Source organism: Penicillium paradoxum (assembly GCF_028828445.1).
Source record: "Penicillium paradoxum strain IBT 22861 chromosome Unknown utg000003l_segment0_segment0, whole genome shotgun sequence".
Taxonomy (NCBI): domain Eukaryota; kingdom Fungi; phylum Ascomycota; class Eurotiomycetes; order Eurotiales; family Aspergillaceae; genus Penicillium; species Penicillium paradoxum.
This window is the reverse complement of record NW_026643181.1, coordinates 5,255,384-5,274,099: the sequence shown is the minus strand read 5'-3', so window position 1 is coordinate 5,274,099 and position 18,716 is coordinate 5,255,384. Positions and strand designations below refer to the sequence as shown.

Here is an 18,716-nt window from a genome sequence, read left to right as displayed (position 1 = left end):
GTTCCGCTGATATTCGGGCTTACTGAAGGACAAGCAAAGGCTCGGTTTTCATTGGCCTTGTTAGACCGGCCCTGGATGAAATATTGCAGTTTTGAAGACCGACGCGTGTCAAAGTCTAGAATGTTCTGGGTCCGGAATCTTCGGCTGCTATTCTCAAAGGGAAATCGGCATTAACTGAGGAAAGGCATAATTACTTAGTTCGGAAGGGAGAGTATAGATGCATTGAGAAACGAAGGTAACCACGAGGTAGCAAGGGGGGGGGGATAGAAGTCACGCATGTATGCCTCAGGCATCACATCTGGCCTCAGGCTGCTGCGCACATGTGCCATCACTTCACCCAAACGGCCCGGGCTGTCTCATTGGTGACTTTCCATATGACTGTTTCACCCCGTACGTCCACATACACAGGGTCCCAGGCCTCTCTCTACCTAGGTATTCACTTCCGGGTCTTAATGAGAACACACTCTTCACTTGCACTTAGTGTCAATCGATTCGCTTGATGGCGTACGGCGACAATTTCTAATAAATATACACAAATTCATCATTTTCCCGATCCGTCAGATCCTGGAATGCATGCTCCCCAACTTGCACAGTCGCATGTCCCGCTTCCTCGAGATTGTCTTCATCCATTTCGCGATAATGGTTTTCCATCGAGTGGTCCACTATTTCGGCTTTCTTGCCGTTGCGTACACGCCGACGGGCTTGTTGTTTGTTAAGGAGCCATAGATTAGCCCACTGAATCAGGACTACAGCCGCCAGGGCACTGAAGATACCGAGACATGCGCGCAGGCCTGGGTGATATGCTGGCCGGTCCTTTTCGTTGAAGAGCAAAGGGCCAACAATGTTCCCTGCCGCACTTGCCGCATTGTACAAACTCATAATGACAGACTTCTTGGTTGTCCCACCCGTATTACCGATGATCCACGTCACGACCAGTGGATTGCCACCAAATAGGAATGCGAGTAGATAGTATCCGGCAAGCAACTGGCTCTGCACTGATTTGGTCCGAGCCACCGCATACAAAATTGCGAGCCCCGCTATGACTGGTAGCATGAACACTGCGAGGATGACACTCTTCACGCGAACGGTTTGGGCAAGATAGCTTGCCAGTAGAATGATGATGAATTGCAACGCGCCAAATGGCATGGTCAGTAGAGTTGTCATGTATTTGTCGTAGCCAAGCCCGCTTAAAATGAGTGGACCGAAGATGTTGGTCACACTCGCCCCAACGTTAAGAAGCATTGCCATCGCTATCCACAAATATGTTTTGGGCTCGAGGCAGACCTCGAGGACATGGCCAAGTTTGAACTCATTATTGCCCGTTCCTGTCTGGTTGGCTCTGAGACGCTCTATTCCTTGTGCTTTTTCATCCTCGCTAAGGAACCGAGCAGTTGCGATATCGTTGTCCAATCGCCAGTAAACCACAGGGGCAGACGCGACAGTAATCAGCCCAACAACAAGGAAGATCCTAAGTGCGAGTTAGCGTACGGTTCTATTTCCAGCCTCATCGCTTGATCACCTACATTTGCCATGCTTTCAGCACCTCTGACTGGATTTGTGCTAGTCCATACGATAGAGCAGCTGCAACAACAGTCGCTAGGCCATTTGTGCTATACCATGCTGCGATCCGGATCGGTTGCTCTGCCCGGCGGTACCATTGACTCGTAATGACCCCAAATAGTGGTAGGCATCCTGCTTCAAACAGGCCGAGGAAAAACCGCGCAGCCATGAGAGATCCGAAATTATGGCATGCAGCCATGCATGTCTGAGCAATGCCCCATCCCAGGCATAGAGCTGGCATAAGAATTTTGTGAGGAACCTTCACAATGAGGTATGAAGAGAAAGGCTGCCAGGCAAGCTGCGCAATTGGTCCAATGGAGCCAACGAGTGAGTATTCATTGCCTGTAAGGCCTGTATCTGCCTGTAAACCAAAGGTCGCACCGTAACCTAGAACCGTCTTATCGAGGATCTGTAAAAAGTAGACCCATACAAGCACCACAAGAATTACCTTGTCGGTCTTGCGACATATCCGGTTGCTGTCTTCTTCGGTCAGTGGCACACGCTCGACACGACCATTTTCCATGAGCTTTTCCCCTTTCCGTTGCTCCGCGGTTTCATCGTGAACAACCTCTGATTTAAACATGGCGAGCATTTGGAAGGAAAATTATCTTCTCCGCACGCTGGCTAAATTGAGGCATATTTATATGTATAACGTTGAGAGTTAACATCCCCCACGCTTTAAGGTCGACCTTCTCTCGTCAACCCCGGTTTCCCCATGTTCCCCCCACGTCTCCGCACCCGGGCCTCCCCCACGAAATCCTGATGATCGGCCCATAGCGCAGCCAAGACCATTAGCGTACTAGTTTTTCCACGTATGGATGAGTACCTAACTTCGCTTTTCCAATCGATCGGAGGACTATATAGCCGTCTTCGAGCCGAGCCCAGCCCCGCTACCCTGGTTGATTTCCCCGGACAATGTGACCTTGGGTTCCGGAGGGGCGATTTCGATTCGGACAGTCCGCTATGACCCGAGGCAAACCACAACATAATTTTTGGGGATGTGAGAGCGATATGTATATGTGTCACAAGTGATTTTATATGTATTTCGTCTTTGGGCATTCGAATAAGGTTGAGATTTGATTTCACCCTGAGAAAAAGATGATGCGGAAGCGCATAGCTCAGTGGAATTGTTGATAAATTCATATTGATCAATACCACACGTCCCTACCTCACTGGGTAGGTATATATAGAGAAGGTTGTGTTTCCTCTTGAATATTGTACTCATTGCTTTTTCATCCCGCACGGTCCAACCTCCATAATCCTACGAGACTGGCCTTTTTTTTCGCTCGATTGCATATTATTTCACGATCGAAACAGGTGCTCATTCGGAAGCCCCGGTGTTCAATAAGCGAGTGAGGTTGTCAGTGACGTTTCTGCCTCAGGCACAAAGGCACAGACGCACGTCGGTATGTCGGTGACCTTGTCGGTGACCTTGTCGGTGACCTTGTCGGTGACCTTGTCGGTGACCTTGTCGGTGACCTTGTCGGTGACCTTGTCGGTGGACACCTGTCGTTCTCCGTCGACAAGAATGCAAAGTCGTAATGCGCGGTACGGAGCACATGCCATCCAAGTGCCCTTATTGGACTCCGCACTCCCGTCCTCCGTCTTACATGTACACACTGACACGGAGCTTACTGTTTGTATGCCGTAGGAAGACTCCGTACCGCGGATTCGCGGAATGTTCTCCGGACTTCGACTGTCACTCGGCCTTGGAAGCCGCGTGTGTTCGTCCCCCTTGTCACTCCCTTGTTACTCCTCAAAATCTCGAAACTGAGCATCTCCATATACCGGATTGGACCGTGACAATATACCCATATATTGAACATTGTTGAAAGCATGTTCCCATACCGGCTCGCAGCTACGTTATCACACATTAAGTGTCTGAGCTGGACCCCCTACTCGGAACTCTCCCGTTCCCCCACCCCCGCCCTCACCCCCGATACAGCGGATGCGCGAGGACGATAACAGTATTTGATTCTATTCTTTGAGCGCGTCGTGGCCCCAATTTTTGAGTGATCGATAACTCTTACTATTCGTGTCGTGCTTCGTTCGCCCCTCTTGCGCTAAATGTCGCTTGCAGTATGATACGACACGACGCATGTGAGCAATGTCTTGATCGGTGTACTCAGATGGATCCTCGGTTGGATTATGCTCGAGGATGCGAACAATTCTTCGGCCACTATCGTTCTGATCAGTGTCCTTTGCTCCCTCTTCCTATATGCCTTTCCGGCGACCGAAGGAATTCAGACCGACCTTTCGTGCCCAATAGTCTCACCAGAGCCCCCTGCCCAACCCGCCCTTCGCGATTCCTCTTGTTCAAGCCAGTTTCGAAGCTCTGTTGGGCCCATATTCACGAGATCGTGGAACTCGCTGATTGACTTGTTAATCCTCTGTATGGAGGGAGCTCAGTGGGACCCGGACGACGAACTTAATCACAGTATCTTTGTCCTTCATTGTTTCAATCTTCGAATTGTTGAAATCATATGGTAGGAGAGGAATGACTGTGTTGAGTAATTTGGCCCTTGAACGGGACCATCGTTGAACGGAGACTTGACGTCACAATCATGGAGCCGCATTTTTCCAATTGGTCGATAATATTATACATAGATCTATTTAATTCCCAATCTCTATCTCTATGTCATAATGATAATGTCGCCAGGGGTGGCTCCCGTATCTTCCTGAAAAGGCCACAGAGCATCAGGTAATATTTATCGCTGAATAGCATTTCCACCTTCCACCTGGGCCTGGTTGGGCAGACTGCTTATGGCCCGAGTCCCATTGGGCCAGAAAATCGATGAGAGTGAGATCTAGAGTGACATTAATATTACCCTGAGAGGGAACTGCGGGGGAGAGGACGGAAACGTGGAGACTTGGCAGTATGCTCGTCTTGTCAGGTCTACGAACCCTGATACATCCTACTGTTTCGACTCGATGGATCTTCGCATGGGCATGATTGCTAGTCACATATACAGGGGCCCAGCTGAGCAAGGTGTTTATGAGTTCATTCTCCACCTGGGGATAGATCGGTTAGAAGCTAGCTTGCATTTGTATTATGCTGCTACTCTCATGACTACAAGAGACTTCCCAGAGTTTGATGCAGAGAATCAGCCCATTGGTGTTACATAGTTCCGTACTGTATATAGTGTACCTCGTGGGGAGCCAAGTCCCCCGATACGGATTCGCACTGTCTTTCCCCTCTTTGATCGGGCCCCGGCCCCAATCACAAGCTGTTAGGCAATCGTTCCTATGCACCTGGGCAGAGAGTACCGGTAGCAGATACCTACCTAGATGTGATCACAGATTGAGAATACACACCCCTACACCTCTCTGATTTCACTTCTTGGACGCACGCCCTGATTTCTCTCGTACACCTGGTTGGGTATGATGGTGAATTACAAGTGCCGAACCGACCCGTACGCCGGAGAGCATATAGCTACGAGAGTTCCCCTCTTCGATAATAGGTAAATACATATAAGTAGGATTAGTTAGGTATCTACCTTATCTAAAGATTATACATCGGAAAGTCAGGTTGTAAAAAATGAACCTTTTCGCTGACTAATACCCGCTCGAGCTTCTTCGAAGGCCGCAGACTATGCGGCCAAATCGACTTGTGTTATGTATGTAGGTAGTAACTACTCCGCATGTACATGTATGTACTGTATGGAAATGACGTCACTAAGCCCCCTTGTGACCTCGGGAACGCGGGACGGGGCCGAGATATATCTTAGTCAGTCAGTTAGTCAGCTGCCTATCCTTCCAAACTGGGAAGGTCCCGAGATTCCCGAGGTTTCGGAAAGACCGGCTGGGCAATAACAGACATCTTTCGCTCTTCCAAGGTTGCACTGAGTTACCACACTGCAATACGATATTTCCCGCCTGTATCCCATACTGTTGCCAAATGTCAGCTATCATCAATCAACTTAACCAAGGCGCCGTGCCTGGCGCCGTCTCCAATGTTTGCCCTCCAGGTACCAAGTTCCATGTCTTGGAAGTAGGATGGCTAGAGTGTGACGAAGCTTTCGTCCTCCGGGGTAGTAACACCAGTCTCAAAAGCACAGAAGGCCAGTCTTTTGTCAACAAACGTCGACAGATGCCCATGTACTGCATCTTGATTGATCATCCGCATGAAGGCCTGATTCTCTGGGAAACGGGTTCTGGCAAGGACTACCCTACAGTTTGGGGACCCGCTGCGTCTGATGTTTTCGCCCGCGTGAACTATGAGCCGCGTCACGAACTTCGGGCGGCAGTTGAAGCCACTGGAAACAAAATCGAAGATATCAAGAAGATCATCATTGGCCACCTTCATCTCGACCATGCGGGAGGTCTCGATGAGTTCTTGGACACAACTGATGTCGAGATCTGGGTCCATGAGCGGGAATTCAATTCTGCCTTCTGGTCCGTTGCTACTGGTGCTGATGTTGGCGTCTATCTACCTCACTATCTCAAGTTGTCCTTGTATGTCTTCCCTGTATGCATCCCTCAAATCGTACTGACCTCCGGCCAGAAATTGGAAAACATTCAATGACCAAACCTTCGACTTCTGTCAGGGAATCACTCTGCACCACCTGCCAGGCCACACGGATGGTCTAATTGGAATGCAGATAAACATGCCAGAGACAGGCACGTTCTTCTTCATCAGCGACCATTGCCATGTTATGGAGAATGTAAATATTACCCACCATCCATCACTCAACATAGCATTAGCTAACATTGATCACAGTGGGTCGATGGGATTCCTCATGGTTGGCTTGCCCGTGACCACCCATCGTGGTTCCGGAGCACGCAAAGGCTCAAGCAGCTCGAGCGTATCACAAAGGGGCAAATTATCCCTGGCCATGACAAGGAAACCCTCTTAAATCTTCAGAAGCAAGCCAAGGTATTCACTTAGAGTGTGGGCAGCTCCCTGTAAACACCTCTCCTTGTGTGCTAGCGGACCGTGAGTTCGACCCCTCAAGAAACACTTCAAATTTATGAGTTTATTCCTAACACAAAGGCACAGTAAATTTATTCCAGCATGCTGTTTGACAAGTTCCTCAAAATTATGGCGGTGGAGGCACCCCGAAACTGGCGACCTGCAGCTACTCGAGACGGATTGAGTGTCTATCAAGCGTGTTTACCTCCGCACACGGAAGTTTTAGGAAATCAGCATGGATGCACATGAATCCAAATGCGCATTTATCAACAAGTCCTTCTATGATATACCTAGAGTCATGTTCACAAACTTCGTATAGTAAGCCTTGTAATATCTTTCACGGGCCTAGATCTAGTCATGTATTCATTCGCTCCCACGAAAGTAACTATCACGCATATGAAACAGAGTTTTACTGGCATACCGGGTCGGTGGCGAGCTCGGATGGCATTAGACACTGTGCTCCCGGACTTGCGGCCCGTTGGGGACAAATGAGAGAGATGTAACATGGAAGAGGACCCTGTTCTTTAGAAGGATATTATCCATCCATCTCCAAAATTACGGGCATACGGAAGCGATCCATCAATTATTGAGCTAGAGAGCCTATTTAGGGTATATGGAACTATTATCATCGGCCTTCTGGACTCGTCAACTTTCTCGTCCTAAAGTCCCGATACTATTTGTGCTGAAAAGGACAGAAATCCCAGTATGGAATCTCGTAGAACGAGATTGTCAGTACTTGGTAGATCCCTTGAGTTCCTAATAAGATAAATAATGGTCCATTGATGGTCATGCTGGAGCCAAGACCTTAACCACATATGATGTGATCAAAGAGGGTCGGAGCTCTAGTGCGTCGGTGATGTGTCTAGGATGATGGTGAACAATGATGAATGATCAACCTTCTAGGATTGGAAACATCTGGGAATACGTGAAGTATTACGCAATTTACTAGGTTCTACGGTAGTATGCATGATGCAGATTGCTACTGCACGTGTCGGATACACCTGCGTCGATAGTTAACGACTAAGTGACATGTTACATCGCCTATTGAGGTGGCTCTAGCCTCTTTGGATCTGATATTAGCCCCTCCAGGGCCAAGATTGTGATATCAGGAGAGAGCCATACTTGTAAGCATATGTCAACATGGATAGTGAACTAGTCTAATGCAGTAAATCCCAGCCAGACTAGCCGGATCAATGAGCGATGACCGAATTTTCTATTATTCGGATGGCATTTATAAGCAGCTTTTGCTAGCTCAAGTATTGGAATTACTACCCGAGAAGGTCGCGTAAATGGCGTGCTTCAGGTTTGAATCGCAGACATCCTCGACCGACATATACCCGAGGACGTAATCCAACTGTGAGCGCGCCAATCAACCTCGCAAGCCTCCAATCGTGGGATAGGCCAGGAGGGGACTTTCTCCAAACACTATTCTGATGCGATCGGACAGAATTTCTGGAAATATATCGAATTGTCTGCCACCGACCATGCCGGAGAGCATTCTCTTGTGAATAATCCAGGTATCTAGTGGGGTCATCGTTTGGGATCACCCTCACATGCGACCTATGGTTGGCACGCAGCGCGAAAGGCCTAATGAGGCGCATAGAGTATCTGCCTGGTTTGATACAGAGACTGTCCGTTATATTTGCGGTTTCTGGTCCTTTCATGGCACATCCAGTTAGACCTTCGCACCAGCCCGCAAAGCCCAAAGCCCAACCCGCCCCAACCCGCAAATGGGCTGGGCTTTGGGCCCGGTCGCTGGGTCCATCGGTGGCTATGGGCCTAGGGTAGAAGCCTACTGGGCTTTTATGGGGGCCCAATGAGCTTCAAACAATATAAACATGCTAATGCTTGGTAGATATATAAGTAATGTAGATTTTTCTGGTATTTCTAGGTATTGAGATTACCCCCTGAATTGACTGAATTTGTTGAGAACCATGCCTGAGGCAGGATTCTCTCATCCGCAGGATTATCAACGCTACGCCCTTTTTGTCTTTTCTGCCGAAAAGCCCACCGTTGGGGGCCAAATTGAGGACTCCGATCCTCGGCACACAAAGGGGCATAAATAGCAGGAAAAGGCAGATATTATCTAGATCTTTAGACAATTCAATACTTCCATGAGAGATCCTATTCCCAGTATCATTTGAACCCATTGTTGAAACCCTATATGCTGTATCATACCTCTGTATCTTCAACAGGTTATGAGCCCGGCTGTCTCCAATAGCCGGAATACCTAAATTGCGCAGTATAGTCCATTTGCTATATTTGCTAGCAAATATTTGCTTGCCCCTGTGCACCTTTTCATCTGATCTTTGCCTAGACCTATATATATAGGTCCTCACCCTAGGATCTCTCTCTTCTTCTTATATATATCTTACCTCTTATTTCATACCTTACCTTTTATACCTATACCTCTCGATCTCTCGTAGATCTACCTATTTTTTTATTAATTTCATTATAACCCCTATCACCCGACGGTCCTAGCGAGACAGAGGGGCATCTAGTGCACCTAATACACCCTATACACCCTACGAACCCTCCGACTCCGACGCCGACCGACTAGACGAATTAGGGTCCGATGATAACTATAGTAGCGCCTTAGGCGAGGGTAGCGATAACGAAGGAGGAAATAATAGTCCTATAGCTCCCGCTAGCACTAGAAATATAGACCCCGGCTAAGGCCTATAACGTCTAAACCCCGCGGATCAACTAGCTAGAGAACTCGAGTCGACCGAGCATCTCTATACCTAGTAGCCCTAAGGACTAACTAGGCAGCTCGTAGCGGGTAGACCCCCCGCTAAAGTCTCCGAGTCTATCGAGACTAATATATAAGTCCTATTAATATAGATTAATAATCTAAACCGATTTAATCGAGATAGCTCTATATTCTCGCTACGTAACCGCTACGCTACCCTAAAGAATAACACCCGAGAAGAGGAAGAAAACGCCCTTCGATACCTTAGTTTTACTAAGGACCTCGGGAAAATATTTAAAAGAAAAGAAGAATATAAAGGACTAAAACTTATAGGATTAAATAATTACCGCACCTAGGCCGCTAATATACGGTAAGTACTAAACTAAAACCTTCTCGAATAAGTTATCGACGGTAAGGTAGGATTATTACCCCCTTCGTACGAGAAGCACTATATACTAAATATATAGAAAGGAGTAGCCTAGCTTACTATCCTAAATACTATATACCTAGACTTAGCGAAAAACATTATACCGCCGAGCCCTCTAGAACCCGAGCGTATCTAGTAGGAATTACAAAATCAATACGATATAAAGGATACTTTTACCGCCGAATAAGGCGCTATTATAATAAAAGTACTATATATATCCCGCGTCCGTAACGTCGGAACCCTAATCGAGGCATTTAAGACTATATAGACTAATAAAACTATTATACGACCTCCGATCGAGAGTCTACTAATTAAGCTATAAGAAATAGACGAACTCGAAAAATATACGGAACTTATAGCGTGCCTCGATAGCCTAGAATAGCACCCGTAGAAGCTTAACTACGATAAAATAGTTAGTAGGTCAACTAACTAGCTAGACTAATACCTCTTCGATCGCCTATACGGCGAACTATAAAGAGAAGAAGATAACCTCGCCGCCGGTAAAAAGGTAGCTATAAGGACCTTATCTACGGAAACTAGTAAACCTATAAAACTATAAGGACCCCGCACACGACGAGGACCTCTAGGATTAGTATACACCTTCTATAAAAAGAAGGGGCACCCCGCCGAGAAATACTAGCTAAAAAACCCTAATTTAGTACCTAAACGGACTACGGAAACCCTAATTATATAGGTCGAATATAGTCACGAGGTGTAAAACTTCTTAACTAGTATCTTAATTAATAACTAGATCTACGATATAGCCTACGACGAATATATAATTAGCTCGCTAGACTATTTTATACTAGGTACTACGAAACTATTAACTACTACGATTAAAATAGCCCTAATAAACTAGCCGGTCTAAGGTATAATCGGGGATATTAAGATTATAGTCGATAACGGGACTAAGTAAGGGAGAGATCTTATTCTCACTAGGACTATATATCTCCCTAAACTCCGTAGTAACCTTATCTCGTAGCCTAGGCTCGCTAACTATAGGATTATAGCGATATATAGAGACGAGGTTATTTTCCGGAAACTAGACGGTAGCATTCTTATAAAAGGACTACGAAAGGGCAAAAATTAGATACTAAACGTTCGCTATATATACCGATACTAGACTCTAGATCTAGAAACGTCAGTTTTGATAACGGTATAGGAAGTAGGGGGCGTCGGATACCTAAAAACTTAGGCCGATACTCCTATTTCCGCCGAAAAAACTACCTACGGATGCCTAATTTCTTAGGCTAATAATATAGAGGTTATCCTAAGAGACTCCTACCCCTAGCTAAGGGGCCTAAGCACGCAAAAATAGGAAAACGCCGTAAGTTCACCTAGCTAACTAGTAAAAGGCGCTATTCCGCCGAAAAAGGTAATATCTCTTCCGCCGAAAAAGGGACCCTTTTCTTAGGTAGAAAAGACAGAAATACTCGCTACCCGTAGAGTAATAAAGATATAGAAGATAAACTCGTCTAGTAGCTTAAAATAATAGTCCTCGGAGACTACCTCGACTTCTCCTAGTAAGACTCCCCCTAGCGAGCCACCCACTAAGCTTAAAAAGGATAGGGTTAATATCGACACCTAGTACCGTAGACTATACTATATAGGGATCAAACCCCTATAGGAAACGGCAAAAATCACGGAAGGTATTAATATTATAGGCCTACCTACCCCTAAAAGACCCTATAGCCACTACTAAATCGGAAAGGCCTAGCTCGCACCCCGTAGAACCCTAGTTTTATATAGATCTAGTAAAATAGGAGATCTCGTATACCTCAATCTAGGGGGCGGGGGTAAAATACCTAGAGGTTAGGGAGGTAGCTACCGATACTAGATAATTAGTATCGACGACTTCGACGGATAGGGAGAAATATAGTTTACCTCCTATAAAGACTTCGTCCTAGACCTTATAATTAAAATAGTAAAACTATATTCCGCCGAAAGGGAGATAATAATTAAGACATTTATAACCCCCGATCTCCCCCCGCTACTAGTACTAGGAAGCAAAACACTACCGCCTAGTAGACTAGAGATCGGAGCCTTCTAATTAGATCACGGAGGAGAGTTTAATAACTTCCGCCTACAAAAATAGGCTAAGGATACTAATACCCGTCTATATTTCTTAGCACTATACGTATATAGGTAAAATAGTAAAGTCGAAAGAATAATACGAATAGTGTAAGAACGCACTAGAGCTATTCTTAACGATACTAGACTCCTAGATATACTATAGCCCGAACTAATAAAAATAGTGATAATAACCCGTAACCTCACTATCTATTTCGGTAGAAAAAGAGACGGTCTCCTAAACTAGACACTATATAAAATACGATTCGGTAGAAAACCTAATATCTTATTCCTACGGATACCCGGTAGTAAGGCTTACGTTATAAGAAGCCCCGAAGAGATTAGGGCTATAGTTAGTATATTAATAAGTAGATATTTATAGCCCCGCGCCTAGATAGGTAGACTCGTTAGGTATAGTAGCTACTATAGTGTATAATACCGTATCTAGCGTCTAAATATAGATAGAAATAGGGGAGAGATCATAACTCGGAGAGACGTTATTTTCGACAAAGGAGACGACTAGACCCTATATAATAATCCTAATCTCCTAGTCCCACTAGAAACCCTATAGTCGGTAAAATAGTCTAGGTTCCTATTCCTAGACTCTAGGGACCTTATAGACCCTAAGAACCTTATAGACCCTAAGAACCCTATAAATAATATAAACCTTATAATTTCTTCCGCCGAAAAGACCCCTATAACTTCTTCCGCCGAAGAAAGCACCCTTTTTTCGGACTCCGAGGGAGATCTTAGACTTATTGATGAGAGTTCTAGTAACGAATCGGTCCTATTAGTAGACCTACCGAGACTATCTACCGAAGAACTCGCTAACCTTAATTATAAGATCTAAAATAAGGTTTTCTACACTACTATACCTCGGGTAGATAAAAAACGTATATAGGATCTAGTATAATATACCACTATCCTATATACGTAAGCTAGACTAACCCTATTATCTAAGGATCTCCTAACCTTACCCCCACTAATAACCCTAAAAAATATAGACCCTAAATAGATAGAAGACCCTAAATTAGTCCGATAAGCACGTAACTCACCCCTTTAGCCTTAGTAGTACCGCGCTATAAAAATCGAGTTTAAATAGCTTAGTTTAATTAAAGCTTAGGAGATAATCCTTACCCCCGCACCCGCTAAGAATACACGTATCCTCACCGGTAAGTAGGTATATAAACTAAAACTCGATACGGATAGAAACCCCCTAAAATTTAAGGCTCGCTAGGTAGCGAGAGGTTTCTAATAACGGGAAGATCTAGACTATACCGAGACCTTTACTAGTATAGGTAGCTACGTTACGCTACGGATCCTCCTCGCTATAATTACGTAAAAGAAGCTTTTTATAGCTTACATTAACGTAAACGTTATATATCTTAACGCTACGCTAAAAGAGAGACTCTTAATATACTACCCCGAAGGTTTCGAAGATAATACCGATTTTTTAGAGATCTAAGGCAAAGTCTACCTCCTAAAAAAGAGTCTTTATAGTCTAAAATAGTTAGTAGTAAACTAGTTTAATATATTAGGGGACCACTTATTAACGAAAGACTTTATACGATCTACTTCCGACCCGTGTCTTTACACGTAGTATAATTAAAGGGGCGCCGGTACGATCGTCTACATTTTTATATACGTCGACGACCTTTTAATTATAGCTTCTATAGCGGATCTCGTTAAAACTATAAAGGACCTTATTTCGATAAAATAGTCTACGTCGGACCTCGGCGAGCTATCCCACTATCTTTCGATAAAAATAGTACACGATAGAGAGGCGGGAAAAATAATAATTTCGTAAAAAATATACGTCGAAAGGTTCTTAAAAACCGTAACTTTAAGACCCGTGATCCCTTTATCTATTATCCTAATAAAGGAAAAGACCCTCACCGCTATAAGTAAGGTAGTAAAATAGTACTAATCCGATATAGGCTCGATTAACTATACTAGTGTGGTCATACGTCTAGACCTCTTACTCGTAGTAAGTATACTTTCGTAGTTCACTATAAACCTAAACGCTAAACACGAGGATCTAGTATAAAGAGTAATTACTTATATAGGACGCACTAGCTATTACGTAATTATATACTAATCCAGACCTAATTAGGACCTCTAAGGGTATATCGACGCCTTATACGGATTAGCCCTAGAAAGTAAAAGTAGGACTAGGTATATCTTCTTCCTCGTAGGGGGTCTAATATTATAGAAATCTTAAAAGCAGACTAGTATAGCAAAATCAAGCGCCGAAGCTAAATATATAGCCCTCTTAATTACTAGCGGAGAGGCAATTTGGCTACGAAAACTGCTAAAAGATCTTAATTTTTACTAAGGAAGTATAGACCTCCCCCCTATCCCTTTATATAGCGATAGCCAGTCTACGATCACGATAACGAAGAACCCTACTATTTCAGGACGTTTAAAATATATCAACGTGCACTAGCACTAGATCCGCGAGTAAGTTAAAAGGGGAAAAATCAAGCTTACATATATGAAAGGGACTAAAAACATTATAGATGGACTGATAAAGCCCCTCGGGGGCTCCTAAATTTACAGAGTTTATCGTAGGTTTAAACCTCGACCCTAAAACATATAGACTTTCGGCAGAATAAACCCCTGCGTCTTTCGTAGTGCAAAACTACTAGTTTTGCACCTTCCTATAGTCCAAAAGCTGCACCTTTTGACTGAGAAACCTTATTCATCTTAGTCCCCGGCAACATGATCTTACGATATACAACGGCTGCACGTTGAGGGGGCGTGTTGAGAACCATGCCTAAGGCAGGATTCTCTCATCCGTAGGATTATCAACGCTACGCCCTTTTTGTCTTTTCTGCCGAAAAGCCCACCGTTGGGGGCCAAATTGAGGACTCCGATCCTCGGCACACAAAGGGGCATAAATAGCAGGAAAAGGCAGATATTATCTAGATCTTTAGACAATTCAATACTTCCATGAGAGATCCTATTCCCAGTATCATTTGAACCCATTGTTGAAACCCTACATGCTGTATCATACCTCTGTATCTTCAACAGAATTGACTGAATTGACTATAGATGAGGTTTATAAAGTGAAGATTTATAAAATTTGATAAAATTATAGATTGATAGAAAGATACATTCACTTCTCTATATGTGAAATATATATATTTATACATTGATTCTCTGTCACCTGTTGAACCCCCGTATTAGGCTAGATTAGGGCCGGCGCCGAGATCTTCTGCGGTAAGCATATAGACTTAAACATACGTAAATAACAGATATTAATTAGTAGGTTTATGAGCGCTAAGACTGTATTTATGTATATAAATGGGCTTTAATGGGGGCCTTAAGGGCCCCTATAATGGGCCGTGGGCTTGATTGGGCTTCGAAGGTAGGGCCCAACCAGGCCCAGCGCGGAGGTCTACATCTAGTCAAATGAGCGACAGCCCCGATGCAATACGGAGGTAGTGTCTAGCTGTCGCCTTTCTCGCTAGAGAGCGTGCTCCATGTCCGCAAACGCTTTGGTTTCATGACGGATGGTAGATTGCAATTCTCGGTACGCATTGATGCATTTCACTAACCTGTTTGCACATAAAGGATAGCGATTTTGAAGAAGCATGGTTGTCATCGTGTTGCATTCCACTTGCCCAATGAGGATATCTACCCCAAGGGCAAAGTTGCCAGATCAAAACGATTTAAACAGAGATCAACCTTAGTGTTCGTTTCAGTTGAAATGACAGAATTACGCTGATTGTAATCACTTGCGTGATGTTCCTGCCTCGAGTAACGGACTGCGGGAAAGGGTATAACAACCACGTCCTCTTGGGCCCTTTTCCTTTCTTTTCTTTTAGATTCTCTTTTGTATTGTGTTTCTTCTTCAATCTTACGGCTGATCCTGGATCCCTGCAATGCGCCATGAAATTCGAATATCTAACGCCAAGTATGCAGTCAGCATATATGTATTTGATAAGGATTGTTCGGAACCGACTTATCCACAAGACTAACTTCCTCTGGTAAGACGCGAGACTCCTGCTTCACTGTTCGGAGTAATAATATATCTCTCGCTCTAAGCTGCTGGCTATGAGTGATTTCAAATTGGACGAAATTGCTGTTTTGTGCCGTCCAAGATCAAGTCAGGCGTGTGTTTGAGAAAGATAACACTGTGAGATAATGTCGGTTTAGCCTATGCAACCGAAATGCTATCATTGTTCTCTGATCTAGCCGCCTATATAAACTATAGAACACCTTTTCTTCTGTTGAGCGAACAGCTGGTTGTGGGCTAGGCATGTCGGACGCGAAGGCCGGAGGTAGCAAGTGAGCCCACCGATTTCAAATCCATCAAATCAATAGCTGTGCGTCTAGAAGAGTCAATACTCTGCAGTTTATTCCCTCGTCCTTATTTGAATATGCTGACCTGACCCCTTTTCCATTCTTGGCATCCGCATTTCATGTGCGAGAGGGTCATGGTTGCGTGCACATATTGCATATAATGTAAATGAAATCCCAGATTTGCACAGGGTTGTGTTCTCTACCTCAACAGACTGTGGTTCCGAGTTAGTGCAGGCGATTCACTGAGAAAACATGGCAACCCAGGATAAGTTACCCGCGAGCCAAACTGGCATCATTCAACATGATGGTGGCATTCTCCAAATCACTCCTGACCTACCTATCCCAGAACTTGGACCCCACCAAATGCTGGTGAAAACTGCTGCTGTCGCTCTAAATCCATGTGATTACAAAATGCCATTGAGATTCCCTACTCCCGGTCTTTGGGATGGTTGTGATTTTGCTGGCACAGTCGTTGCACTGGGAAGCGAAGCGGCTGCGCAAGGCAGATTCCGTCTGGGGGACCAAGCCTTTGGTGCTGTCCAAGGTTCAAATATGTCAGATCCGATGTCTGGAGCCTATTGCGAGTACATTCGGACAGAGCCGGGACTTACCTTCCATGTCCCTAAGGGGATGGATCTTCTCGATGCACCCTCACTTTCAGGTACCGCAATCGCAACTCTCGGAGTAGCACTCTTTTGGTCGCTCCAATTGCCTGGAACATTGCAGGCACCAGCAGCCAAGGCAGAGGATGTTCTGGTATATGGCGGAAGTAGCACTATAGGACTTCTGGCAATTCAGATGGTCAAGCTGTCAGTATCTCAAACTTCCCCTCCTCTACCTGCTAGGGTCAAAATAAAGACTGATCCATTGTAATTAGCTGCGGCCACCGAGTTATCACAACATGCTCTCCGCGCAACTTCGAGCTAGTGAAGTCCTTTGGAGCGGATGTTGTATTTGATTACAACTCTCCAACTTGCGGCGAGGATATTCGAACAATTACCAAGAACACATTGCGCTATGTGCTTGATCCTTTCGCCGAAGCCAAAACGCTACGGACGTGCTATACAGCCATTGGTCGTACGGGAGGAAAGTATTGTGCATTGGAGCAATACCAAGAAAGTCTTTGTTCGCGAAAGACAGTCAAACATGAACTGGTTATGGGGGGTGCTATTTCTGGGCGAGGTGTCGAGCTCCCTGACCCATACGGTATTCCACCTCGACCTGAGATTGGAGTTTGGGCTCGTGCATGGTATCAAGATCTCCAAGGTTTGATAGAGAATGGCAAGCTTAAACCATGTCCAGTGCAGACTATTCCGGGCAAATTTGAGGGGATCCTAGAGGGTTTGGACATGCTCCGCAATGGGAAGGTCTCGGGGAAGAAGCTCGTTGTTCCGATATAAAAAAAACTCCAAACCATGTCGCTTGCCCAATTTCAGGATTGATAGTTCAAATACTACATCATGGTTTACAGTTGATCAATTTTGGGCATTCTATTGTTATACACTTAAATCCTAGACCTTGAAGTCATTTTAGACTATGAGTTGGCTGGCCTGTCTTACCTTTGCAATTTGACTGTATTTTTCTATGGTTTCTGTTGGTTCGCGTGACAACATGGGCCTCAAGAAATAGAAAGCCTACTCCTATCATCCGCTATTGGGGTAAGAGACAAATTCAATTTTTCAAACTCCATCGTGCTGCAAAGCTCTACGGACATAGTCTCAGGGCAAAATATGATACTCAATTTTTGTTTAGAGAAGCGCAATCTGGAATGGCCCATATTGGATGAATATGCATCTAATTCGGACCTTCATAGACCATCTTAGCAATGACTTTCTTCTCTTCCTTGGTCGTGCTAATATTCCGCGTAAGATATTTCTTTCCGTCAAGTTCCTCAAACCCCCAAATTACTTCTGCTTCCCATCCCTTTGAGGCGTTGTGGGCCAGTTCTTGAATAACGTTCGCAGTGAGGCTAGCCACCGTCAAGATCTGACAGACACAGTTATCCAAGATATCAGACTTGTTGATAATAGTAAGCTGTGTGCGTATATCTCCGAAGATAGGCAGTGAAAGGTCCTGTGGGCTTCCATCGACAGCATAACACCCTTCACTATCAAACCCGCCGGGATTGACAGTTTGTTTCACACGAAGAGTTGTGACTGAATCGGATTTCTCGGTTAGAGCTGGACTTTCAATAGAGGTTCCCTCGCTCATCGTGCTTTTGGATGGCGGTATGGAAGTGCTCTGCCAGATTTGCAGCGAAAGCCGAGCATGTCGCAAGACCTTTCTGACGACCCAAGGTACGCCTTGCTGCTTTTCTTCAGTTAACTGGTGCCAATATATCTGTAATTTCACATACCAAACTAAAGACTTCGTCTGGATCGGTAGATAACTTTCGGTTCTAGCAGTGATGTTAAGATTTTTGGGATGCCCACGAGGACACGGAAAGACAGCGTACCAACACCCAACTTCCAGTCAGATCGGGGATATCTTCATAGTCGGTTACCACCATCATGGATCGGAGGAGTGATATTTGAAAATAAGACGTGAAAAAAGAGAGGGACCATGGAGGTTGGGCGCTGAGGTTGGGGAGAATCCTTCCTTTTAAATTTTCGATTGTTCAGCCACCAGAGAGGGATTCTCGCTCAAACTCGGAGTCGGACTCGGTGTCGGTATAGACAGGGAATGTACTGTGCATCTCTCTGTTTCTTTTTGATTTTATTTGCTGCATTCTCTTGCACAGGTCATCT

The 18,716-nt window shown here is 45.0% G+C and overlaps 6 protein-coding genes across 6 annotated transcripts; 2 read left to right on the top strand and 4 right to left on the bottom strand.

Annotated features, from left to right (window-relative positions):
- Nucleotides 1-519: 519 nt before the first annotated feature.
- N7457_003778 (putative MFS transporter) lies at nt 520-2,143 on the bottom strand (the record flags this gene model as incomplete). The annotated part of the gene is made up of 2 exons (XM_057174823.1): nt 520-1,468; nt 1,524-2,143. 2 exons carry the CDS (start codon nt 2,141-2,143, stop codon nt 520-522), a joined length of 1,569 nt encoding a protein of 522 aa, XP_057034974.1.
- Nucleotides 2,144-2,901: 758 nt separating this feature from the next.
- Nucleotides 2,902-3,386, bottom strand: N7457_003777 (uncharacterized protein; the record flags this gene model as incomplete). Its single annotated transcript, XM_057174822.1, has 2 exons — nt 2,902-3,165; nt 3,225-3,386. 2 exons carry the CDS (start codon nt 3,384-3,386, stop codon nt 2,902-2,904), a joined length of 426 nt encoding a protein of 141 aa, XP_057034973.1.
- A 151-nt stretch (nt 3,387-3,537) lies between these two features.
- Nucleotides 3,538-3,950, bottom strand: N7457_003776 (DUF3140 domain-containing protein; the record flags this gene model as incomplete). The annotated part of the gene is made up of 2 exons (XM_057174821.1): nt 3,538-3,739; nt 3,814-3,950. Coding segments are annotated over 2 exons (339 nt in total), but the record flags the coding sequence as incomplete, so codon positions are not given.
- Nucleotides 3,951-5,458: 1,508 nt separating this feature from the next.
- Nucleotides 5,459-6,448, top strand: N7457_003775 (N-acyl homoserine lactonase family protein; the record flags this gene model as incomplete). The annotated part of the gene is made up of 3 exons (XM_057174820.1): nt 5,459-6,015; nt 6,065-6,224; nt 6,281-6,448. The coding sequence occupies 3 exons, from the start codon at nt 5,459-5,461 to the stop codon at nt 6,446-6,448; spliced, it is 885 nt and encodes a 294-aa protein (XP_057034971.1).
- Nucleotides 6,449-16,221: 9,773 nt separating this feature from the next.
- On the top strand, nt 16,222-17,369 carry N7457_003774 (zinc-binding alcohol dehydrogenase family protein; the record flags this gene model as incomplete). Its single annotated transcript, XM_057174819.1, has 2 exons — nt 16,222-16,778; nt 16,847-17,369. 2 exons carry the CDS (start codon nt 16,222-16,224, stop codon nt 17,367-17,369), a joined length of 1,080 nt encoding a protein of 359 aa, XP_057034970.1.
- A 394-nt stretch (nt 17,370-17,763) lies between these two features.
- Nucleotides 17,764-18,478, bottom strand: N7457_003773 (uncharacterized protein; the record flags this gene model as incomplete). Its single annotated transcript, XM_057174818.1, has 3 exons — nt 17,764-18,276; nt 18,326-18,367; nt 18,425-18,478. 3 exons carry the CDS (start codon nt 18,476-18,478, stop codon nt 17,764-17,766), a joined length of 609 nt encoding a protein of 202 aa, XP_057034969.1.
- Nucleotides 18,479-18,716: the final 238 nt, after the last annotated feature.